The 26,542-nt window shown below is 37.7% G+C and overlaps 1 protein-coding gene across 3 annotated transcripts in view; it reads left to right on the top strand.

Moving 5' to 3' along the window:
* GAS2 (growth arrest specific 2) overlaps positions 1 to 26,542 on the top strand; it is a 127,208-nt gene that overhangs the window by 49,297 nt on the left and 51,369 nt on the right. For all 3 annotated transcript variants that reach the window (XM_055318103.1, XM_055318102.1, XM_055318101.1), the window contains exons 5-6: positions 11,009 to 11,072; positions 19,893 to 20,034. In XM_055318103.1, coding sequence (XP_055174078.1) covers positions 11,009 to 11,072; positions 19,893 to 20,034 — 206 coding nt within the window. The remainder of the gene's footprint in view (positions 1 to 11,008; positions 11,073 to 19,892; positions 20,035 to 26,542) is intronic.

The raw sequence follows: 26,542 nt of genomic DNA, 5'->3' as shown, positions 1-26,542 counted from the left end.
GAAAAGGAGGGGAGCCTGGGTTGTTTTGCCTGAGGCTTTAAAAAATCAGTTCACCAAATCACATCATACCGAATATTAGCGTGGAAGTAAACTGAGGATCCTTCAGAGACAATGAGTATACAATTTCTGAGAATTCTCTCAACAGAGAAGATGATATGAATTTAGACTAGGAGAACACTTTATACCTGAAAGAAAAAATAAACTAGAGTAATTGCACAGTAGCCTACTATGTACGCAGTGTGCTCCTGAAATGATTGCTATAGAAAAGGGACTTTGACTGCTCTTACTATTTTCTCACATTAAAATTAACCAAACTTAGTGGGAGATGTGTGTGGAGGGACGTAGCCCTATTTCAATCTGATGGCAATTTTACAAATAAATTTTAACTTTCAGGTTTATAGGAAACTAATGAGTGAGGAATTATAGGGAGGGAGTATGATGGAATTATTTGCAAAAAAATAAAAACCTCTGAAAGATCAAATGAATGAGTAATAAATAAATAATTCAGATCTTAGTCACTAGGAATATACTTTTCATACTTGGGCAAACAACATCATGATTTCGAATTCTAAAGTGCCCCTGCATTGCTTAAAGAACTGCCACATGGGAAAACTGCTCTGTTTTTTTTTTTTTTTTTTTAAGATTGTATTTATTTATTCATGAGGGACACAGAGAGAGAGAGGCAGAGACACAGGCAGAGGGAGAAGCAGGCTCCATGCAGGGAGCGGAACTCGATCCCAGGACCCCAGATCATGCTCAATCCCAGATGCCCCTGGGAAACTGCTCTATTGTTCATGAATGTGTTTATTGAACAGGTTTTCATTTAAGAAGCATCTTTAAGAAACAACACAGATGAATGTAGGGGAACATAGGGGAAAAAAGTCATTAGAGACTTCTAACCACAGAGAACAAACTGAGAGTCGCTGGAGGGGAGGATGGTGGGGAATGGGCAAAGTGGGTGATGGGCATTAAGGGAGGCACTTGTGTTGAGCACTGGGGGTTATAGGTAAGTAATGAATCACTGAATTCTACTCCTGAAGCCGATATTACATTAGGTAGTAACTAACTACAATTTACATAAAATTTTGAAAAAGGCAAAAATACGAAGCACCCACCATAGGCCAAGGTGGGTGACTAGAAGCTGTCAGTGGGAATAGGATCTTATCTCAATTTTCTCACTGCCTCTGAGTTCTTTTGTTAGTTGAACCTATAAAACTTTCAGCTGGAAACCAAAAGGCTTGGGTGGCTTTTTAAAACCTCCTTCAGATTAGTAATACATTTTATCTTGAAACAATAAAGCCTAAAGCAACTGTATAATAATGGCCCTGGTATATAAATACATACTTTGTGGTATATAAAATTATGTCAGGATGAACTTTGAAACTTTGAGATGGCCTAGTTCTTCACTCTGTTTGAAAAAAAAAAAAACCTGACTTTATAAAAAGAAAGTCCAAGATAACTTATACATGATAGCTACTGAGTATTTTTTTTTTGCTGAGTGTTTTGTTTAAACATATTTCATTTTAATTATCGTCTCTATTATAACTTAGCTTATAACTTGCAATTAAGATGTATTTATATATCCAAGAAGGTTTAAGGAGACCAAGTTTTCAAGTAATTTTTAATCCACTCAGTACCAAACTAAAGCAGATAGTTAGGCTTTCTGGTTTGCTGCTCAGTGAAAAGACAGATTTGAGATTTCTGCTGCTCAGAATAGGACACGAGGTGAGGTGTAATAGGCCCTGTGGAGAGAGAAGAAGGGAGCCAGTATTATAGCATTGACTTTAGGATTATTCGGAGAAAGGAAACAGCTGTGCCCATAGATGCTAATGATAATCAAGAGGCAGAACAACGAGAAATTCCATTTCCCCAAGTGGAACCCTTTCTTCTTGGATTTTTCTTATTATTCACTATAGGTAAGGAAGTGATTGAGTCACTGCTGATGGCCTTGGACTCTGTATTGCAGAATTGACTTTCTTGCAACAATAACACTGTGTCCTCTGCTTGATGTCTTTTCACACTTCACTTTTGAAAGGGAATTTAGGACAAGGGTTTTTCTTTTTTCCTACCTCAAGATTTCATTTCAGTAGCACACAAGATGAAGTGCATCCTTTGTGTCCCAGTGTTTTGAACAGCAAATAAAATGAAAAGATGCCCTGATGAAGGGGAAAAATCTGTTTGAGTGAATGATAAAGTAGATCACTGTACCGAGTGTGTATCAAGAGGCTTCTGTCTTTAGCTGTTCAAAGGTCTTTGCCTGCATAAAGCATTCTTATCTTTGTGGCAACTGATATGCTCCCCTCTGTTGCAGCGCTTTTTTGTACAGTTATTTGCAAGGGAATCTTGATTCACAACTCACTCAATCTGTCCTCTCTCCCCAACAGCTAATGACGAGAAATCTCAGTGGTGGGGAAGGTATACCAGGGATGAACTGGGGAGTATGGATCGCACCCTATTCCATATGCTTCTCTCATGTTTCTTACCTTTTTTGATTCTTGGCAGATAACTTCTGAGGCCACACAATACAATCTCACACAGAGTATAACCCGTAGTTTATCTTCCATGAAATTCTTGATAATTCTTCCTCTGTGAAATGTCAAGTCTCAGATCGTAAATTCACTATATCCTGAATAGTGTTTCCAAAACGAGTCAATAGAAAAATGGATAAGGGTCGTGAACAGCCTCGTCATAGAAGACTTAGAAACATCTAATAAAGATATGAAAATGTTGGACATTTTAGCAGTAAAGTAATGAAAATAAAAGCTATAAAAAATTAATGGAGATTAAGAAAATTAAACATTTTTGTTCAGTACTTAGGAAAATAGGATCTTCTGTACATTGCTGAAGAAAACTAGAAATTGGTATGCCTTCCTTAGAGGGCAATTTGACATGTATCAATGACCTCACAAGTGTTCATGTTCTTTTGTCAAACTGGTGTACTTCTAAAAGTTTATTCAAAGGAAATAAGTAGAGGCAGGCACCAGAATGTCCACTGAAATGTTTTTTATAATAGTAAAACAAATGGAAATGAATGGAATCGATGACGTTTAGTAGAATCTTAAACTAGAGTCATCCGTGGATACCAACCAAAAATAATATTCTTTAGACTATTTAAGAATATAGAAAACTAAAAATAAATAAATAAATAGATAGATAAAGAATATAGAAAACTTACATTATACTATGAACATGAGGCCACAAATTTATATCTAGTAAGTAACAGTAAAATATATTCAGAATTTGAAGGAAAGATAAATAGTAATTACGCCATAAATTGTATCATTTTCTTTTTCCATTATCAACAAAATTTGGAGAGCAAAACAGGTGTGGCATGTAATGTGAAGCACGAACAATTAATTTTATTTATACTAAGATACAATTCGAACCAATTTGCATAGAAGATAGTTATTTGTTGGCATAAAATTTTACATAGTGAGAGTTATAATGGCTATTTTGCACTACTGAGGTTAAACTGACATTTCCAGTGACTATAGACTTTGATGCCACTGTAAGAACAGATGACATGGACCTTTGTGTGCTCTGTGGAACACATGCTTAACATTTTGGGTCTACACGTCCTGCTCAGCCACAACCCCCATTGTTCAAACCAGGCTGATTATCAGTCAGTGACTAACGGAGATTTTTTTTTTTTCATATTTTGTAATTGGTTTCACTGGATTCCTTAAAAATGTTTAGGATATGCTTTAGGTTAAAGAGATGAACATGAATGTTTCCTTGAATATAATAGTTATGTGGTTTATCAGCCTAAAGGCAAAATGCTCCCCCAAAAATTATTGTAAAAGAAGTGAACTTTACTTTTAATGAAGAAAAAAACATTTAGAAGACTCCAGGTGTGAAGGTATTTCTGTTTTCAGTTTGACAGAGGTATAAAAGTTAATAGAATGTATCAATATTCCTCCTGATAGTAAATGTATATTTTTCCAAGGTTAAATGCTTTAATAGCCTATTCTAACATAATGCTGAATATTTTGATTTAGCTCATTTTTTATCATTAAGACCAAAACTCTATGATTGATTCTCAGTCTTAAAAAATTGAGTACTGGATCCTAAAGTTGATGCTCTTATATGAATCTTTCTAAGATAATTTAAGTAAGAAACTCTTTCCTTCAATTAGTGATATTCTTTTGTCGAGGATTATTTGTAATTTACGTTAGTGTACTAATTTAGAAATTTGTCAAATATAATTATTTCTCCCCGAGCTTGTTTACGTTGCTTAATTTGTACGCGTTGTGGTGAGCTGGGAGATGGGGAAGAAAAAGGGATGGGAGGGAAATACTTTAAAAATGCATAATTTTTATTTGCTCTGATTCTGTCAATATCATGATGTTATTGGATGATTGTAGGATTTGGAGGCCAGTGACTATTCTTCATCTATTTCTCAGAGAAAGAATCTACTCAGCAAGAAAAGGGTTTGCTCTCTGCTGTGCTAGCATGCAAATGTGTGTGATTTGTTCTTTGTTTTTATTTTCTGTGTTCGTGTTTGCTGTGTGGCACTGTCTTCTGTTGATGCATGACTCCGATGAGCAGTTTTTACAAAATCCCCTGTTTTATTGAACATTGATCAAGCACTGATCTAGCTGCAGTATTAGTTTGGTATTGCTGCCAAAACTTAAGGATTATGTGTAGATTTGTAAGCAGTGTTTTCTATTTTATACTTTAAAGTCACCTGATATATCAGAAAGAAAACCTCTGCCAACCTTCCAGTGTTTGATAAGTCATTTCTTGTTTGTATTGAGGACTCTTAGAGTATTTCTGTTGAAAAAAAGCTATGCTACTTTTATTAGTATGGGACAGCAATTTAAATATACCCAGTCAGCACTTGGGTTATTCATATTCAGTTTCTTTACCAGGGACAATTTATTTTAGACTTTCGGTTTTTTAACGCTTACTCTTAAAGTTGATTGATTGGCATCCCAATTCACTTTTTTACTTTTGAACTCAGATATTCTTCCCAAATTTAGCCATTTGCCATATGCCAGAGCAAATGTAAGAGAAAACAATATAGAATCTGATTGAGGGCTAAATGTCTCCCTGGAATGATAATCATATCAAGACTCAATGGAGGCAGAGTTGAATGAGGGAAGTGGATGGCTTTCCAGCTTTTCCAGAATCAAATTTTTGCTGCACAATATTCAATAGTAATAGCTATGTGCTCAATAATGGTAACCAAGTAGCACACACGTTATCGTATCTATTCCTCCAACAATCATCATTTCATAAATGAGAATGCTGGAACCCAGAGAATTAAATCACTTTCCCCGTTTCCACTTCTCAAGGGCCCAGCTGGAATTTGAATTCTGCTCCATTTACCTCCAGGGATCATGCCCCTGTGTTATAGGAAGTTATGCTCTGTTTGAATAATTTTAGAAGTTCATATGATTATTTCAAGTAGGAGGAAAAAATAAAACACAAATATAAACCAAATTAGAAAATATTCTTGCCTCTTATTGCTGTTCTGAGTATTTGTGGCTTTATCTATTAATTTAACTTAAGATTTGGGTCTGAAGAAAGGAAAAGCACTACTTGTTCCAGGACATTTCCCAACTTAGTGGCATAGGCAATTAGCTACATTTTATTCTATATATCCTCCATAACTGATGAGAATATAAGTGAATATTCTTGTTTACCTGAATATATGTCTATTATAGCCTATTCTAAATGTGACTGGTGGTTCTGAGAAATCTGGATACACAGACACTCATCATTCATGAGCTGGTGAGCTTCTTTGCCTTTTCTTCTCGTTAGCCTCCCCAAGATCAGTTTTAAGGCCCCTAAATTGCCTCTTACCTTGAAACTCAAAGGTTTCTGCAGGAGTCTTACCAGGGATGACATGATATAGGGAGCAGTTTGTGACTAGCCCTTCACTTCTTGGGAAGCATCTTTTGTACCTTATTAATCCTAGGCAGGAGCCCATGATACTCATTAAGGCCTAATCCAAAGCATGAATTATTTTCCTTCTGTTCATCATCATCATCACCAACTATTATCGGAAACATTTGCAGAGCACATTTGAATGTTTTTAACAAAGCAGAGGAATCATAACTGATGTTTATTATAATTCAAAGCATTGGTTAGTACGGTTCTTCACCAGCATTGAAGTGCATACTCATCACCTGGAGAGCTTGTTTAAATGGAGATTTCTGATGAATAAGTTTTGAGAGGGACTCAATAATTTGTATTTTTATTCAGCTCCCCACTGAGGCCAGAGCTGCTGCTCAGTGGACCCCACTTATGTACCAAGGGAGTAACATTTATTGAGTGCTTGTCTTGTGTACCAAGTACTTTTAACCATAAAACCAACTCATAAGGAAGAGTAAGTAGAAGGCAAGATGCCTCTTTGAGAGATGAACAATTATACAGCCTCGACTAGAACCCATCCTTGGTCTTCTAGTTTATTGTATTTTCTATCATACCACTCTTTCTTTCTGAGTATTTGAACTTGTTCTCTATTCTAGGAAGATAGACAACTATTAATTCATGGTACTTTCATAGTTCAATGATATTCAGCTAAAAATATTTTTTTCCAATTTCCTTCCTAAATACAAATCTAAAAACCCGTTTCCTTCAAAACCAGTGTGAATATTGTAGTCTCTATTGTATAGATATCAAATAGACATTACAGCTTTTCATGCTTTCATTTCTTTGCTCATGTGTTAAAACTTAATATGTTTAGCTAAGTTATACATTTATGGTTGAATGCATTTTATCCTTGCAAAATTGTGACATTGAAACTCTACCCTTTGCTTTAGTGGAAGACCTCATTTTCTATTCCTGGACCTAGCAGCACTCCATTTGACATTTGATGCCCATGAGATTTTTATAGAATCTAGGTTATACGATTGAGTCTCTTGTCACATATTTTTGAATAGGGATCTGTGTTACTGTCCCCAGAGGTGTTCTGCATTATGCCTCTCTTTGAGATGGCTTTGATTATTTTTTTTAAAAATCCAATGATAAATCCTTTTGCATAATAACTACCATCGACAGCAGAGCTTTTTATTTGTTTCAAAAAGAATTTTTTAGAGCAAAGAAAGCAAGCAATCCCCTCTTCTAACTCAAAGCAAAACACCATATGAACGTTTCAGTGATAGAGTGAAACAAAAAAGTTTTCTACTGTAAACTTTAGTATAAGTAAAAGTTTTCTTGTTTTTTTATGAAAAGATGAATCATTAAAATTATTTGAGTATATTTATGACTCAATAAAAAAGCTTTAGTTCAAATGCAATAGACTAAAAGTTTTCTTTTTAATCATTCTGACAAAGACAAGCACTCAATTATTTCATCTTCTAAAATATATAGTACATAATCCACCTAAGCAATTTATTAGAGATGGACTCATCTAAATTATTGTATTCTCAGAGACCGGAAAATTAATGGTAAGGTGTTTGCCATTTCATAAAATGACACATTTTAATATAATTGTTACCTAAGCCTTATACTTAGCACAAACTTGTGGTAGCTATAGAATATCTGCTTTATGTTTCTGTATATGCTGGTTAAATTGGCCTAAACTGGCACTTGATTTAGATTGATTTATAATTAGTGGTCTCTGATATAGTATAAATGATAAAATATTTAATACATACTCATTATACTTGGACTGCTTTAAATTATGTATATTATACAAGCAGTACTTTTTTTTTTATTTCAGAGTTTTTGTAGTGCTTAGTATAGTGACTGAGACCTAATTGGTCTACACACGGAAAAATGTTTTTAGAAAAAAAATTAATTATTATCGACTAAGCCGAATGAAGAAAATCTTAAGTAATTTATAATAAAAAAATTAAAAAATAATGAAGTTAACCTTGGGCAAGTCTTTCCTATGTGCCACACACTGTGCTAAGAATAAGAATAAATATTATTCTGTTTGATTATCCTCACCAAAACATTGCAAGGTATACGCTTTTGTCTCTCTTCAGAAAAATTAGATTTTATAGAATAACCTCCCAAGATAATGCAACCAGTAAGCCTTAGAGTTAATACTCACACCCAGATCTTTGTGGTTTGAATCCCATGGCCACTGTACTCTATTAACTTAACTTTAGAACTTGGTTGAGTGCAAAAACCAAACAAAGTCAACTCTTTGGCAAATTTAGATGCTATTTAAAGACTCTTGAATTTTTTGAGATAGCAATAAGGCAAGAGTATTTGTTTTTAAAATAAATAAACATTGTCATTATTTTTTTAAGACATTAGGTAAGATTTTAGTCTGTATTTAGCTTATTCATTGTCACAACTACCATCATCACCAGATGATTGTCATGCACCTCTACAGATTCAACTCATTCATTACTCACAGTCATTTTTGTTTTTTTGTAGTGTTTTCTGGTCATTATGAGCCAGACATAATACACCTGCAATTTAAAAAGCCATTAATATGTGGGACACTAACATGGGGGTGTTTTTTGAAACAATTTTTTCCTTTATGAAAAATAATATTTCCAAGAAAATTGAGATGTAAAATATTATTATTCTATTAGTCATTCCTAAGAAATAATGCTGAGGGAGAGGTTAATTTCTCTTAAATTTTATAGGATATAAAATGAAGAATCATGCAATTACTTTTTAGTTTGCCAAAATTGATTTTCTAATGAGTCCATGATAGATTCAACGTTTGAGTTTGGGCATGCCAAAGCCGTTTTAAGTTGATGGCTCAGTTGAGGAAGCAAAGAAGCACTCAATAGTAATGTGTCTTACATATCACTTTGTCCTTATTATCTGCATTATTGTTTTTCTTCAGGATGAATTTTATTTTCTATAGCATGTATCTATTCCAATGCTTATACAGTCCTCAAACTATATGTATAATGAGTTGGTTAAGGAATCATTATAGTTAGGTCAGACCCTGCTTTTTATAGTTGGCTATTGACTGCACATTGATATAATTTGGTCAACTCACTAGTAATTTTTAAAATTTAACACTGTTTCCGTCAAGGAATGTATGAGATTGTATTCAGGTCTTGCAGAGCCGTAGCCACTTGCTTCACACAGCTTTCGCTGAAGATGAGGGCCTAAACAAATCTTCCTCTCCTCAGTTTTTATGTATTTGTTTTTCCACTCAAAATTCCTGCTTATTGTTTTGTTCCATGGATAGGATTTTTTTTTTTAAAGGGCAGAATCGGAAAGAATTGATTATCTAGACAGAAAGACTGATTTTCATTTGCTTCTGTTTCGTGATGTTTGTTATTCTTTTTTTGAAATTGATGCCTATGTGATATTACAGTCCATAAGTTATATTGCATTGAAGTTGATTTAATGAAGTTGTGAAGTTTTTCTAGCCAGAGTCAACCAGTAGTGCACTTGAAATTGGTGTTATTAAATACCCTCATTTTGAGATCCTGTATTTAGAAATAATTTTAAGCTCTTTGATTAGACGAATTCACTAAAGGTCAGCTAAAACTAAACTTTCTATTACCAAGAATTGAAATACTCTGTAACTGAGATTGTCCATAATTCTATTTTAATGAGCATTGCTGCTGGGAATAGAATTTATTTTGTAAGCTTTAAAGGTGACATTTTATAACAAGATAATAAAATTGTGTCCGTTTAAAGCCAATTATATACTTTTATAGTCCAAGTAAATGTTCTCTTTTTTATTCACCATAAACTCCTAACAAATTCCATTCTGGTATCAGTGGACCAAATATTGCCACTACCATGATCTGTGGAGTGAAAGAATTAGATATTTAAGTTAAAGGAATAGAATAATGCTGGGAAATGGAATTATTACATGAGTCTATGTTTAACAATTAAAGCAATATTCCTATTTCTCTTAATATTTATCAATAAGATATCAATAAGCTAGTATTTTCTTTTATCAGGATATTGTCTATGTAAAGACCATTCTCAATGCAATATATTTTTTCAATATCTATTGGCTTTATTAGATGTCGTATATAACAATATTCTAAAAAATTCTCTAATCTTGCTTAAAAAGAGGGCAATATAAGCAGGACATACATTTTTGATAGGATAGGCTTAACAAATGCAAGTATGATTTGTCAGCATTACTGAATGTGTCCAGAGCAATTAGTAAAGCAAGGTTTATTTTTTTATTTTTATTTTTAAAGATTTTATTTATTTATCCATGAGAGAGAGACAGAGAGAGAGAGAGAGAGAGAGAGAGAGAGAGAGAGGGAGGCAGAGACACAGGCAGAGGGAGAAGCAGGCTCCACGCAGGGAGCCTGATGCAGGACTCCATCCCAGGTCTCCAGGATCACACCCCAGGCTGAAGGTGGCGCTAACCTCTAAGCCACTGGGCTGCCCTAAAGCAAGATTTATGAAGTCATCAGATTATATTAGAATCTGATCAATACAAAGAAGAGTCTTCTAACTTGCTCTTTTTAGGGGCAAAGCTGGCTGATGCTATATATTGATACATATTTACAAATCCATTCAGTTTAAGATATGTCTTTCTAAAGTATCGTTTAACCAGATTTGATTAGGAGAGGACATCAAGTTTCAGAGTCTCACTTGATGTCATCTCCCTTGATGTCCTTGCTTGGAGGATAATAAAGGGCTGTGGTGTATAATTTTTATCCTTATTCATTGCATTATTTCTGCGCAAATCACTGGTGGAGATAGACTCAGGATTTTGCAAAGTCCAGTCTTGCTCCATAGTCTACTGTGTGCTATGTATCTTAAAACATCAGCCATTTATGTCATCATGACAGCTACACGTTTTCCAGTATTGACTTAACTAATATTACCTACTAAAAGAAAACATTTTTCAGGATGAGATTTACTCAGGGAGAGATTTCCAGGGATTCGTGACTTTGAGAAGTGAGGTTAGGCAGAGAGTTTTGAAAGTTGCCTCAAGACTTTAGTAGAGCGCAGGGATGGGATGGTTTCTGTGAAGGTGAGAATGAAGACTAGCTCATTCACTGGAAGCATGAGGGATGAGAGGTCATTGGCAAGCCTGTTCACTATTGAGCTGCTTTACAATCCCTTCTATTGTAAAGGTGTCCACCTCTGTCTTGTCTTTCAGTCCTCCACAAGCAACCCAGAGAAGTGTGTCTCTGTTTGCTAGAGCTTGGCCGGATTGCAGCCAGGTAGGTCACACCGCTGCCACTATGTCAAGACGTGGACCATCTCAGCACTGAAGTAACTGAAAAGCTTGCTGGCTTTTCATTGCTAATTTAACCTGCGTATTGAGAAGCTACTTTTTCTAATATAATCGGTACAAACATCTCAAGAGCGGTTGTTCACCTAAAAGCGTGCCACCCATATTCTTAGCACCGCGATCTTGTCAAAGCCACGACGTCTAGAGAGCATTTACCAAAAGCCTATCATCTAATCTAATACATTTGCCCTCCAACCTTTTCTTGGGGGGTGGGGGTGGGGGTAGGTGTCTTATACACGAAGTTGTGTGTGACAATTACTCTTTCCACTAAAGTCTATTCCCGTTATGCCTCTCTCTTCCAACTCCTTTACCTCTTCTCTCCCTGTTTACTCTCTATAACTTAATTCTTAAAAAATCCCTAATATCATCTCTTAATATTTAATAAATTTATTAAAATTTAATCATTGTAATACTTGTATCCTCTCGTGTTCCTTTTCTCTCATTTTCCCTCATCCAGCATCCCATCTCTCCCGTCTTTTAGCTTCTACTTCTGGGTAGGGGAGTAGTTTTTAAATTATCCTTCCTATTTTAATTAGAGAAAGAAGTAGAATATTATCCTTCATATATGGAGATATGTTTGGAATCATTTTGTTCTCGGAAAAAAGAAGTAACTGTAAAGGTCATAATCATAGCTAAATAGGCAGAGAAAGGGGCTTTATTACCTCAGCTGACTTGTTTGGGTTTCATGTTTTATATTTTATTATCTGACAAATGAGCAAGCAGAACTTCTGACAGCCCTGTGAAGCCCAAAGATTTAGAAATGAGGCTATAAATGGATGAAGACGTCTTGATTCAAAATAAAAATTAAAAAAAACAAAAACTCAGAATTAATTATATGATTTTCATCTAGATCTAGGTATATTTTTAGCATAGAAATCAGATGAGCCAATAAGATAAGTGAGAGCCAGCTCTGGGTAGAAAATCAGAGTAAAGAAAATACAAAGTATACACACCAGCAAACTACGGCATTGGGTAGAAAGCTTGCTGCCGGTGAATAGATGTGGGTTTGATTTTTTTGTCGTTGTTTTTGATCCAATGGAAAATCCACCTGCAATCAGAAGTAACTCCAAGTTCTGTAAAACATGATAGCCAACATAGTTTCAACAAATTGTACATCAGGTGTGGATTTTACTTTACCACAATAAGTGGATACAAGGAAGAGTCTTTAAAAAAAATTCAAATTCAAATATGATTGAGGCTTCACTCAGAGTGGAAAAGCCAATTTGAGACATTTGGAGGCTTCCCTGTTCTCTCCCATATTATTCCCAGATACTGTGGGAAGGCCTTGAGGGGGGCTCCCCTCGCCCTCTGTCCACCAGGTCTCTACTGCTGGGGCTTGGTTTGAGCTTGTAGTGTCCAGCTGTTTCAACCCCACTTCCCTACAGTGCTGCCCCCTTCTTGGGTTCTATGAGAGAGCAAGACAAAGGTATCAGTTGCTTTTAGCCCCAGTGTTGGGGCTTCTGAGCTGTAGGGCAGACAACCTGGAGTCCAAAGAATACCAAGGACTCTACAGATATCCCCTAAAAAGGAGAAGGTTAAAAACACGGGGGGAAGGAAACACAACAAAGTGAAATCTCAATAAATGAGTAACTGGCACTGAAATGTTAGAGTGAGAGAAACACGGGTGGTCTAGAGTTCCTATTTAACAGGAAATTGCGCAGAACACTATTTGTTGTCTATTTTAATTATACTGCTAGAATATTCTGACGCGCCAAATTCCATTTTGTTGCTTTAATAATCTAAATATACGAGTCAAATCAGCGTTGCAATTCTGAAAGTCGTTGATAGACAGGTAAGGAGAAGGGGTTGCACCACCTGCAGAGTTAACCATGAGACGTCATTATCCTCTTCTTTAGAGTTTTTATTTTTTGCCTCTTTTCTGGGTTTATTTTATTTTTTTGTAATTACACTTTTTATTACCGGAACGCACTGATTAGGAATCCTGCCGACTAGACTTTCTAACTGTGATGGAGTCATCAAAGGAGAAGACATGCTACCCAGTGACAAAATCCCTTTAGAAATCCCCTTTCATGGTGAAGGATCATGTCAACTTTTGTGGAGGTTTTTTTTTTCCCCCAAATATTTTGAAATTGAGATTCTGAGTTGTTCTTTTTCTTTCTTCTTTTTCTTAACCAGTTTGTTCGGTATGATTGACATACAAAATACTGTACATTTTTAATGTATACAAGTTGATGAGTTTGGAGATAAGTATACATCTGTGAAACCGTACTGCAATCTATGTCGTGAATCTGTCCGTCACCCTCCAAATTATCATCCTCTGATGATTATTATTATCACCATCATTGTTATTTTATGATAAGAATGGGTTGCTCCATTTCTGAGCACACTTATGACCATGTGAGCTGGCTAAAGCAGTAATTATTCATATTACAAAAATATTATGGGGCACTTGGTGGTTAAGTGGCGAAGTGTCTGCCTTCAGCTCAGCTCATGACCCCAGGACCCTGGGATCCAGCCCACGTCAGGCTCCCTGAGCGTGCTTCTTCCTCTCTCTCTGTCTGCCACTCCCCCTGCTTATGTGTGCCTGCGCTCTCTCTCTCTCTCCCCCATCTCTCTGTTAATAAATAAATAAATAAATAAATCTAAAAAAACAATTACTAATTTCACAAAGAAATTATCTAAGGATTAAGATAACTCCTATGTTACAGTGCTCAGTTTGTAAACATTGTTATTTATTTTCTTCACCTACTTGAGTGGTGTGAAGTATTGCACACCTAAGCTGAAAACCGGAAAATAAGCCAAGATTATTTAGGCTGTTGTTTTTGTTGTGTGCAGCATAAAGTAAATATAAACATCTACTTAAGTTTCTATCTGTACACATTTGAAGATCTTTCTAAAAAAAAATGTTAATGGAAGCTCAATTGTGCTTTACAGACAAACCCTATAAGCCCAAATTTCACTACCTAAGCTGTATGTGAGAGCATATTAGTTAAAGGGAAAAAAAGGGAAATTCAACCACGTGAGCTAATTTTACTCCTAAATATTTCTTTGAAGATATTAAAACGATGTCTGCATCTTTATTTTGTGCTTCCTCCTTTCCCCACTCCTCCACAGAGGGCTCCATAAATTGTTGAGTTACGACAGCATTAGCCAAAACTAGAAGCAATTTGAGGAGAGCTCTTAGAAATCAGTACATTCGTATACACAGGAGAGGAGCTTTGACCATAACAAAATCCCCAGCACAATCTTGAGTTGTGAGCATTTTTAAAAATCACTGATAGATGATGTGGGTTTTTTTTACATTTGATTCTGAACTTTACTTCTTAAAGTTACATAAATGTCGTCTTAAAAGCATCAACATCACTTCAGATATGATTCTCAAGATGTTTCTGATTGTCTGCCGTGTTCTCCTGCCTGGGAACATTCAGCGAGGCTCCTTTGAGAGCTGTGGGCCTCTCTGAGTTCTGAGTTGGGAGACTGAGACCACTTACTGTTTGTTCTCAGGGGTAAAACTTCCTTTTATTTTCAACTAAATAGAGCTATCATCACTGGAGAGTGAAATCCCACTGTTAATATTTCAGAAACCATGTCAGTTTCTGAGTGTAAAATATGCATGTTTTCCTTTTGAAAAGCAAAACACTCAGCAAAAGCAGGTCAATACAATAAAACCTGAAAGATCTTTTTGACGACAATGCTTTGATATTCATTGCTGAAAAATTTGCCTATGAGTTCAGCCTTTTTTCAGACTACAGAATTAAGATCAGCTTTATGCTAAAAATTGAAAACTTTTGATATTTTGATTTGGGGCCATAATCAAGAATTAATATCTTAGGAGAGCTTTTGATATTTTAATTTTTGAGTACTTCCTTAGTTTTGAACAAAATTTATGACCATTTGAAAGAAATATACTTGGTGAACATCTTCCCTGGTCTCCTGTTTCAATCTGTGGCCTAACAGAGTGTTGCTTAAAATAAAACTATTCTTAGACAAGGTTTATTAATTAACACATCCTATTTAAAGGATTTGACTCTGCTAAGAATATCACATGTGTTCACATGGGTGAAATTTCCTTCCCAATGTAAATCTATCTTTAAGTTACTTCAAAACAGAATAGAAAAAGAACAAAACTATCTTGCAAGAGTCTATATAAACTGTCTGTTAAATATCAACTTATCTGCTTATCTATAAACTTATCTGCCTTAAAAAGGGGAGGGGGTTCTAAAAATGTATCCCCCTAACTCTAGTGAAATAGACCCCAGATGTCTTTTGTTTGAAAACTCTACTCAAGTCTACTTAAGTAGTGTACTTAGTCTATTTAGTCTGCTAAATAGTTTGAGTAAATTCTATAGTTCAGGGCTCAGTTTGGAAGCTCAATTATGTCATCTAGACACATCTCAAAAATTGTGTCACATGCCAGAAAAATGAAAAGGTCACTCCTAGAAACTTCATAAAGTCATTAACCAGAAGACCCTTTCCCTAGCATGTTGCATTTTTTTTTCAATCAGACAAAACCAAAGTCATTGCCCTTTCATTCTTCTCTCCACTCTCCTATCAATGGGGTATTCAGATGGGAGGGTTTGGTTTTAGTGGATTCAACCTTCTTGCTATCTTTCGTTTGACCCTGATTTCAGTGTGAGAGCAACAGATTCTCTCTCCTAAAACTCTAAAATTTTGTAGCCAGAAAGAAGTAGAAAACAGTATAGATTTGGGAAAACCTTACAGACAAAGTGGTATAGAATTAATCATGGAAACCAGAATGAAGCAGCCTTTTGGAGAGCAGGAAAAAAAGACCTATTTGGTGACTAAGTTGGCTTGCAGGTGCGAGCCCTGAGCCCCAGGGGAATGTCATGATTTACAGCCTGTTGACATCTCCAGACAGACAGGAAGCCAATGAATCGTATTTAAGTGTGCATTTTGGGGCTGGCTGACTCTACCTTAGGCAGCTTGAAGTATTTAAAAGCCAATATAAGCAGAGATTTGGAGCTTAGTGTTGATTTTCTATGTTCAGTGGCAGAGCTAATTTTCAGCATTCCCAGATAAAGAAAAATTCTCCAGGGCAGGTTTTCCATGGATGACTTTGTTACCAACTTGATTCAAACTTAGTTTGCTCAAACTTGGTAGCAGACATGGTGAAACCTGTTGTTTCTCTAGTAACATCTAATTATTTTACTTTGAAAAAAAAAAGAGGAGAGAGAAAAAAGAAAAAAATTATGCACCGTATTCCTGAGAGGTGGCCTGAATCCACCGACAATTACAAATGAAATCATATTTTCCAATTGGCTTAATTTATGCATTCAAATACGATGCTTTTACTTAGGATTGACTTTTAATTGGCTGTGAATTCTAGTGTTACATTCCTCTCGCTTCATTGCTCAGTTTGTGTTATTCTCTTAAGAATATTAAGTATAACAAAATTTTATACCTTGATGGACCAAGAATTCAAAGAAGTCTAGGGAGATTAAAAACTTCAATTGCCTGCTGAAGTTCATCCAGTGAGTTAGTGGCAAAGCTGAATTTCTAACTTGCTTGGCTACATCCAGCACTGAGTTGTTTCTGCTGTTCCATAATTCTAGGAAAACTGGTATAGAGAAGGCCTGTAATAAGTTCTTTTGTAAAGGTTACAAACAATAGTAATGATATAAACAGTAGTAATCTTACTACTTTACATCTTAATTTTCATGCCGTTACATTATTTTCTCTTGGTGGTATAATATATTTTTCAAAAAGCGTTGGCAAAAGCACGTTAGTGCAGCAGTTTCTTAGTGGTAAAAGCTTTGATACATCACTTATCAAGGCAATTTCAGAGGCTAGGCCATGTGTTAGACACTGTACCGAGCATGTAATGGACACTCTTTTAATTTCTTCTAATAACATTAAAGCACAGGAGTTTGAATTCCCATTTACATTGAACTTACAAGGAGGCTCAGAAATAATGCATTGCATGATGCCCAACTGTGCTGTTACACTGAAGAGGTCCAACAGTGGTTGCTGTTCCCACATCCTCCCCACCTCCCGCACCATTACATCAGACTTCTAGGGCAGGCCATTTTCCTTTCTACTTTTCCTGATAGAAAACAGACTTCTAGAGGTTAAGTGATTTGCTAAATTTAAAGAGCAGGTTAATGGCACAATGAGCTCAAGTCTACCTCGGGGAAGAATGATACACAAATCTCCATGTGAGTGTTGTTGGAACTTGTCAACAGTAGTGAGATGCTGGGTTGAGTTCAGTGTAATTAATGAAGTACTAGAAAGGGTGAAAAAAAAAAGTATTTGGTTTGGTTTTGGATAGGGTTTAAAATCTTCTGGGAAAACTTTTGATAAAGCATTTATGTGCACGTAATATTGACATGTCTTATTAAAGTGGTAAGCATTTGGGGCGCCTGGATGGCTCAGTGGGTTAAGCGTTCGACTCTTGCTTTGGGCTCAGGTCATGATCTCAGGGTTGTGAGACGGAGCCCCCATCATGAGCTCTACGCTCATCTGGGGAGTCTGCTTATGATTCCCTCTCCTTCTCCCTGTGTCCCTCCCCCTTGCTCATGTGCACTCTAAATACATAAGTAAATACCTTAAAAAATAAAGTGATATGCAATTAAAGATCCAGAACAATGAAACCAAATTCTTATTTGGAACCACAAATCATCATCATATGATACTAGGAGATATTTTTTTCATTCACACAGTAGCTCTTAAGTACCTACTGTGTGCCAGGATGTATGCTAGCTCTTGGGATGCTGTGAATTAGACAGTGGTCTCTGCTGTTACAGATTTCCAGTCAGGTGCATGTTTCCATTATGTCCTATTAACTGGATAATATATAGAAAACATTAGAAATATGATGAACGGCACCTAGGTCTTTTAGCTAATGACTTATTTAACTAAAAATTATTCTGTTCATTAGAGACAGTTCTCAGAAAAGCAGTTGTTCAGCTGTTAGGACAGCCTAAACTGTTTTGTACTAAATTCTACGTTCTCAGCTTTCAAAGAGCATCTGACACAATATGCATCCTTACCCTCTAAGTTCTGAAGAAAAATTAGAAAATGAAATAAAAGAGTTGCAGATGAAACATCAAATATCAGCTTTACTACAGATAAGATCCAAGGTGACAGACATGCTTAGTGTCTTTAACTGACCTCCAGAAGTAGGCCAATTAACGACCGAATTACAAACAAGAATGAACAGGGTGGAGTTTCCTCTGGAGGCCTTCCTGTGGGCTGCCTCCTGGAAGAGGGGCAGCTGAATCAAGCATGCTCAGCTGAGTGTTAGAGTCTACAATTTGATACACCCCTTCATCCTGTTGGAGAAGAATGAGCAATGAAAGACAGAGGCCAGGGATTAAACTAATTGAGCACCCTTGACAAGAACAAGACATCAAGGGTGGGGAAATTGCTTCCTCTGGAAGTGTGTCCTGAACACATGTCTGATGATATAAGTTAACATAATAAGCCATTAGAACGGGATGATAAGCTAAGCTTTTGCATGTAATGATCTTTTATTTATTTTTATTTTTTAAGATTTTATTGATTCATTAGAGACACAGAGAGGCAGAGAGGCAGAGACAGAAGCAGGCTCCATGCAAGGAGCCTGACATGGGACTCGATCCCAGGATTCTGGGATCACAGCCTGGGTCAAAGGCAGGTGCTAAACCACTGAGCCACCCAGGGATCCCCTTGATGATCTTTTAAATACATTACTCACTCTAAGGTAGTGGACATACCATGTACTTATTAGTTCTCTCTATGTAGATTATTTTCTTTGCAGATTATCCGTTACCTATATTTTAGCTTTCCAAACGACTTGTTCCCCCACCTTTCTAACATGGAATCACCTGATTAAAATGTCAGGGAAAGAAAGAGCCTCAACCCCACATTCAGAAAATCTGGATTTGCATCTTTGTCTTACTTCTAGCCAATTCTGTGCCCTTTCTGGATCTTTAAATTCTTTATTCTGTAAAGAGTATAACCGGATGATCCCAAAGGCCCTTCACAACTCTCAAATTCTGGAATTACCTTTAGTCTTCTCCACCTAGGTAAACTAATATCCTTCCAAGAAACCAAACCAATTTTAAATGTAGCCTAAGAAAAACATGATTATGGGAGGTAAAGAATGCAAATAACAACTGCATCTCTTTCTCTCTTTGAACTTCTATGGTGTCGATAATTTACAACACATTCTTTTTAACATATCGTTATTCTAAATTATTTCTGTTTCCTCTCTTTTCGTTTTCCTTCACTGTGCCCCTATCCATGCTTTCATTATGTTGTTTTTAGTTGTATAACCCCACACTGCATTGCCCTGGGCTCAGAGGGGGTGTACCATTAACAGTGAATTTCTTCTCCGTTAAATCATTTAAGGATGTTTGTTTTGGGGGGTTTGCTATTTTCATCTTTAACACGCTCGTGTTCCAAATAGGGATTCAATTACAAATCTCAAAGCTAGTAAATCTAAAAGCTGAAGACTAAATTTTGCATGATAATTCATGTTATTGCCTCAATATATTCTGTGGAGTATTTTTATTCTTAATATGTCCAGGTGTCTATTCATGTGTCTGTGTATACATCCAAACCTACATATGTGTGTGTATGTGACTATATCAAAATCAGATCTGTGTGTTTTTTTTTTTTCCTGCTTAGAAAGGAGGCTGTTTTAAGAACTTACTGTTTCTGTGCCAGAGAAAATGAGTTTTAACAGTCAGCAGTTTGGCCCTGTGGTGTTCATGATCAAATGTAACATATGATAAACGTACCGTTACTAGTCATGCGTGTGTATTGATCTGGTGTCTTTCAAAAGGTATGGTGTGGAGCCTCCCGGTTTGATAAAATTGGAAAAAGAGATTGAACAAGAAGAAACACTTTCTGCTCCTTCTCCTTCACCTTCTCCTTCATCAAAGTCGTCTGGAAAAAAGAGTACGGGGAACCTTCTGGATGATGCGGTCAGTACAATTGGTTGAATTTCTTACTAGCACTTAGTCGTTTTTGGACTTCAAAACCCATTCTACACAATATTTTGTCAGTCTGACCTTTACCTATTGCAGTTTCACTGAAATTCACTTTTAAGTCTGATGAAAAAGTGTGTAGTCCTACAACGACAGAAGTAGTCATTTTGAGATTCGAAACTGAGCCGGTCATTCCAAATGCGGTGTCACTGGACTCTACTGAGTCTATCTACAATTTTAGGATTACAAGTTACCTTCCTAAAAATTCTCTTTGCGAAACAACCCAACCTTGATGGTTTTGGTTCACGGTTCTTGTCTCACAGATGAGAAGCCTGAGGCGGGAGAAGAGGACACAAACATACCACAGAGAACATAATTGCCCTTTGCCACCTGCCTGCCATGGGCCAGACCCCATCATTGGTTTTCAAATGCTCTTGTCATAGGGCTCATTTCTTGTTGAAAAAAACTGAAACAGGAGTCGAATCACCTGCTGAGGGGAGAGGAGCTTCGATTCCAACCCACTTTTGCTGTCTGGGATCCCCAGCCATCTACTTAGCAGAGTAATTGAGTCACGGTCTTTGGCAGATTAGGGAATGTTTCCACGTACCCTCGTAATCCCAGAGAACAGATTAGGCTGAGAAGCAGCGCTGACCCTTAGCTGAGAGCTTCCTTCTCTAGGCTGTGAGCTGCAAAGGGCTGGGAAGGGGCCGCCTGACTCTGTAGGATGTGGAAGAGAGACGGCCTCACCCTTTGCTTTTCCCTGGGCCACACTGTGGCTGTCTTGCAGAGTCAGATAAGCAGAAGTACAACAGTTTGACAGACTGAGAATTTCCATTTCTGAGGGCAGCAAACCTAAACCTAGTTTGTCAAGGCTTCTTAGCCAATACCAATTTAATTTCGTTTCTTTTGTTCAATCCCCTCAGGAATTAAAGACGAGGCAGGGCATTTTAATGCAATGCCATCTAAAAGGATTTTAAAGTCAAGGACTCTTTTAGGATGCCTTGCTTGTCATATTATTTCACTTTTATTGTGTAAGGAAATTGAATGACATGTTGTTTTAACACTAGGCAAAGGCATATTATTTATATATTGATGAGCACAATGTTCCTTCTCTGCCAGTCACGCTTTTCTGATTCAACTTAACTTTCGAGTAAGATGTTCCTTTAGTCTTTCTTAGGAATGGGTTCCTCTAGGGCTGCTACACTTGATTTTTCTCCTTCTCCTCTTAGCTGTCACCTCCGTTCACTTTCTCCAGTGCATTATAGGCAGAGTTCTGGCTAATGTCACCCCTTAGCCTTTTAATGAATGAATTCCTGAATCAAATGAAAAATTTTTAAGGGTTTTATTTATTTATCTTAGAGAGAGAGAGAGAGCACACACCAGAGAGAGGCAGAGAGAGGCAGGGAGAGAGAGGGACAAGCAGAGTCCGGGCTGAGCCTGGAGTCCGAGGCCGGGCTCGATCTCATGACCCTGAGATCGTGACCTGAGTTGAAATCAAGAGTCAGGATGCTTCCGCACTTCACCGATTGAACCGCCCAGGTGCCCCCTCAAATTATTATTATTATTATTATTATTATTATTATTATTTTGTTTAGTTTGCAGATTATGAGACCACCTTCTGCTGTTTGATACTGTTTGTCCTTCAGATTCTCCCACCGGAACATTATTGCTACCTGAATGGTCAGCCAAAAGATGCAGCTCAGATTCGATCAAAATGTTTACAGGGGTGCCCTGCAGCATTCCGGGGTAACGCCCAAGCTCATTTACGTGTTGCGTAAGCCCTCCGTGTTCTGGCCCATTTTGTCTTCCCTGGATTTTTACCCCGTGGAGTTATTCGTGGCTGTGATGTACCCATGCCGATCCCAGGTTTCTCGGGTAATCCTAACCCTGGCTTTTCCACGCTGGCTTCCTTCATCAGACTGCTGCTTACTCACCGGTGAACTTTCCTATGAGCCCTCTTTCACCTTTTAGAACTCAGGTTGCACAGCCTCCTATGTGAAGTTTTTGTCGGCATCTCTCATCCCAGGCAGAGCCGACAAGCTAGTTCTTGATCCCCCAAAGTTTTGTGGGTATTTAATGAGGTACGTGCTTTCTTGGGCATCAATGCCTGTTCTCCTCTAGGTGTGGTGCTGGTTCTCCACCCCAGGATCATATCTTATTTTTTTCATCTGTGTCTATCCAACACCAGGCATCCTGTATAAATTATCCGTATAAGTGATACAAGGTTTTAAAAAGCTTCTGCCTTTTTCCATGTGTTGGGAATAGCGGTGTGTTCTCCAGTATGTGTGCTACTCAGCGGGGCCGTGGCTTTGCAGAGGGCACGGAGGTTGCCACTCGAAGCCGTTCGCATGAACCTGGATGCAGTCGCTAGAAGGAAGCTGGGTCCTTTTCTTCACCAGCTTGTCCCCCATGTGGCCACCCCTCATCCTCGAGTAGGGGAATAAAAGGATGGGAGAGAGAAGGTGGTGCGAAGAGTGGAAGGGATTTGGGGAGAGTCTTGCCAGTCCTGCAGCTGGGGAGGTGATGAGTTGGGTACTCCCTTCAGGATGGCCGCGCTGTCACTCTGCGACCGTTCCCTCTACCCCAGCTCCTGTTCTCTCCACTGCAAACAGTGCAGGGGATTTCACAAGGGCTTTAAACCCCCTGTAACACTTACCAAATGGAGTTTGGGAATACAACCATCTGTTTAGTTGGGTTTTAATCGATTGTAGGAAATGTATGAACTGGGTTATGTCTGTACTATTGCCTCCTTAGAATACTATGTTCTGAAAGTCTTTAAATCATATTTCTCAAATAATGTTTAATCAGACACACTGCCAGATGCCCCATGGGGAAAAGAATTCCATGGTTATGTTAGTTTGAGAAATATAGCTTACTATAGTCCCTAACTAGAATGTGGTAATGCACTTTGCCATATCAGAGACAGTAGTGAGTTCTCCGAGAGGATCTTGTTTATTTTTTTAATGTTTTAATTTTGATTTTTATTTATTTATTCACGAGAGAGAGAGAGAGAGAGAGACAGAGAGAGAGAGAGAGAGAGAGGCAGAGGGAGAAGCAGGCCCCATGCAGGGAGCCCAATGTGGGACACTATCCCAGGACTCCAGGATCAGGCCCTGGGCTGAAGGTGGCGCTAAACCACTGAGCCACTCTGGCTGCCCTTTTTATTATTTTTTAAAGAATTGATTTATTCACGAGAGATACAGAGAGAGAGGCAGAGACACAGGCAGAGGGAGAAGCAGGCTCCCTGGAGGGGGCCCGATCCGGGACTTGATCCCAGGACTCAGGTTCATGACCTGAGCCCAAGGCAGATGCTCAACTGCTGAGCGCCCAGTTGCCCCTGAGAGGATTTTGTTTAATATTAAATTTTCTAAACTTATTTAGCCACAGCAGTCTTTTGTAGTCTCCCTCAGTCTGTGTTGGCAAAATTGCACCTAATATCCACATTCTGTTTGAGTGATAGTTTTTTCATTGGTATGTTTTATTTCAGGGACAGTGGAACAAAGAGAAAAATAATTTGTGCCTCACCTATGGTTTAGATCAGAGCTTCATATGTCAAGTATAAGAAAGTAGAGTCCCTATGGCAACTGTTTCACTACTTGTGAGGCATATACAGCTGTTGGGGAGTTGAAATTCATAAGCTGCAGTGTGTGCTGTAGAATAGGGTATAAGAGGGGCCCCTTGGTGGCTCAGTGATTGAGCACCTGCCTTTGGCTCAGGTCATGATCCCTGGGGTCCTGGGATCGAGTCCCACATCAGGCTCCCTGCATAGAACCTGCTTCTCCCTCTGCCTGTGTCTCTACCTCTGTCTCTCATGAATAAATAAATAAAATCTTTAAAAAAATAGGGTGTAAGATAAAGATTGCTTGCAAAGTCCCTGTGATTAATTAATACTATTGGATATATTGGATATTTTTACTCTAGCAAAGTTATTATTTCACAAAAAAAAAGAGAAGAAAGGAAGGAAGGAAAAGGAGAATAGGGGGGAGAGCAAAAGAAGAAGGGGGAAAAAGACAAAAGAATAAAGAAAAAGAAGCTGACCTAAGATATATTCCATTTTCCAGTTTCAACAATAACTGCCAGTTTGCAACTTTCAATATATCCTCCCATTTTCTTAGGGGAATTGTGAAAAATTGAAAAAAAAAATAGATGACCCTTTATGCCAATAATTCATGCCACCTTCTTTAATCAAGATATCATCCAAGAAACACACTGAATGTGGCGTCTATTCAGATTAATATATTCTCCAGATGTCCTGATAGAGGGCATCAGCTGTGATTAAAAAAATAAAATAGGGGTGTGTTGAGTTCTGTGTTTGCCTTCCCTCCCGGTGAGCGCGTTCCCACACAGTGCAATGAATACAGTTCTAAGAAACCATTCTTGCTTTCTTCCTCTTCTCCACCAACTTCCTCAGTCTGGGGATGAAAGATAGTATAATTCTGAGCAATCAAGCTCCTCTTGAAATCCTATTTCAGCAGAAAAATTGGCTGAGTTCCTGGCCAGAACCAGAGCACCTGCCAGGCTGACTTGTCCCAAGGTAATAGAAGAAGCATAGATGTCATCGGTCACTGTTGACTTAACAATATATTTCCACTACCCACAGTCTGGCCTTGTCTCTTCTATTTCTGCCTCTACCTCTCACACAACTACAAAAAAGCCCTTGATTTAAAAAAAAAAAAAAAGAGTCCAATTTCAAAGCTCAGAAGGCAATGGAGAAGGGCAGGTCACTTGAGAATATGTTTCTTGTCTTTTACTCCATTTGATGCCAGCCAGTGGTTTCTGTGTTTCATCTAGGACACTTCAAGATGGAACCACTTTCCATACATAATCATGATTGTCTTGTCCTAGCAGAGGAACCACTTGAACACCAATTTACCATCTTGCCCAGTTCCCCTGTGGCAGTGAAGCTGTGTCAAGCACGGCTCTCCTAAAGTTTGGGCCAAGTGTTTTTATGAAGCTATCTGATTTTCTGCTGGATGGCAAGAGTCCTTCTCCATCTCTCCCTTCCTGCCCTCTCTCTCTTCTTTCCTTTCTCCTGGAAGCCCTTATTGTGGTGAAAAGATATGGCATAAATTAAACATTTTTAAAATTTTTTAGTCCCCCTGGGGGACTCCGTCAGTTAAGCGTCTGCCTTGGGCTCAGGTCATGGTCCCAGGATCCTGGGATCGAGCCTTGCATCTGGTTCCCGGAGCCTGCTTCTCCCTTTCCTGCTCCCCCTGCTTGTGTGCTTTCTCTCGCTCTCAAATAAATAAATAAAATCTTTAATAAAAAATGAAAGAATTACGGATTCTAGGACTGATGATAGTCTGCGTCCTGAGATTGGTTCTCTTTCCCTCAGCGGAAGTGTTGCTTCTTCTTTATTGGTCTTCACTGAGGCATTAATGGTTTAGTTCTTAAGGTAAGTTTTGCTTCCGAATTCCTCCATCCTTTCTGGTTTTCCCTCTAGTGTCTTATGCTTCCATTCTTTCTAAAACCTCTCTTATTCTAGGGTAACCAAGGTGCTTGAGTCCTTCACATCAACATGCAAGTGTGTGCGTGTGTCACTCTTCCCAATGGTTTTTACTAATTGAAGTCAGACATTGAATCAAGGGACTGTTTGAGTTTCTTTCCTTTTTTTTTTTTTTTTTTTTTTTTTGAGTTTCTTTAATGAAAAAACTCCAGGAACCATTTCTTTGCGGTAAAAAAGAATTTGAGTGAGGGGAGCCCAAGCGTATTCCTGTAGAATCTCAACTAACTCTATCTCGCTTCTCAAATGCATGCTACGCATTATTTAGATCTTTCTTCCATGGCAACTTTGACTCAGGGAATTATTGTTCTGGTTTGGTTGGTTGGTTGGTTGGTTGAACAGAGGGCAGTCGTGAGATACAACATGGTAGCTTCTCAACCCAGGAAAACATAAATATAAACCTATTCCTAAAATCATGGGCTACTCATGATCTTCTAAGAGCCACAACTATTTATAAGAATTGTGTGCATCTCACTTAGATTATGTATTTTTTAAGGTGTAAGGAGATGGATAAAATAGAAATGAAGTCTAATATTCACACATGGATTCTAGACAGCATGTACCTTGTAAGGTATTGCCACAGAAGTAGGTTTTGGTAGGTGAGATTTACTGAGATGGGGAGAAATGCTGGGTGACTCTGGGTGAAGAAGAGGTGACTTCCTCAAGGAAATCTTAGAATTCAAAATAATATGAAATAGTAGGCTCATTTTTGAAAAATTAATCCTCATTTATTTTAGAAATGGCAAGATTAATATCACTAACATTGTAATGAGGACAATGTACCCTGTTAACATAAATTCTACTCTAGCTTTCAGGATATTTATCTTGGCAACACAACATATACGATCTTTTTAATTCTTCCCAAATGAGAAACTAGCTCATTATTCCTCTACTGCCAATTGGTTTGCTCATCATTATCCTCCAGCATTATTATTATTGTCATCATCCAACTTATGCCTTAGTGCTGTTATTGGCCTTCAGAAAATGCCCCCAGGGCCTGAC

Source organism: Nyctereutes procyonoides, unplaced genomic scaffold, assembly GCF_905146905.1.
Source record: "Nyctereutes procyonoides isolate TBG_1078 unplaced genomic scaffold, NYPRO_anot_genome, whole genome shotgun sequence".
In the NCBI taxonomy this organism is placed as follows: domain Eukaryota; kingdom Metazoa; phylum Chordata; class Mammalia; order Carnivora; family Canidae; genus Nyctereutes; species Nyctereutes procyonoides.
Note: the sequence above shows the minus strand (reverse complement) of the source record. Positions and strands in the feature narration are given on the sequence as shown.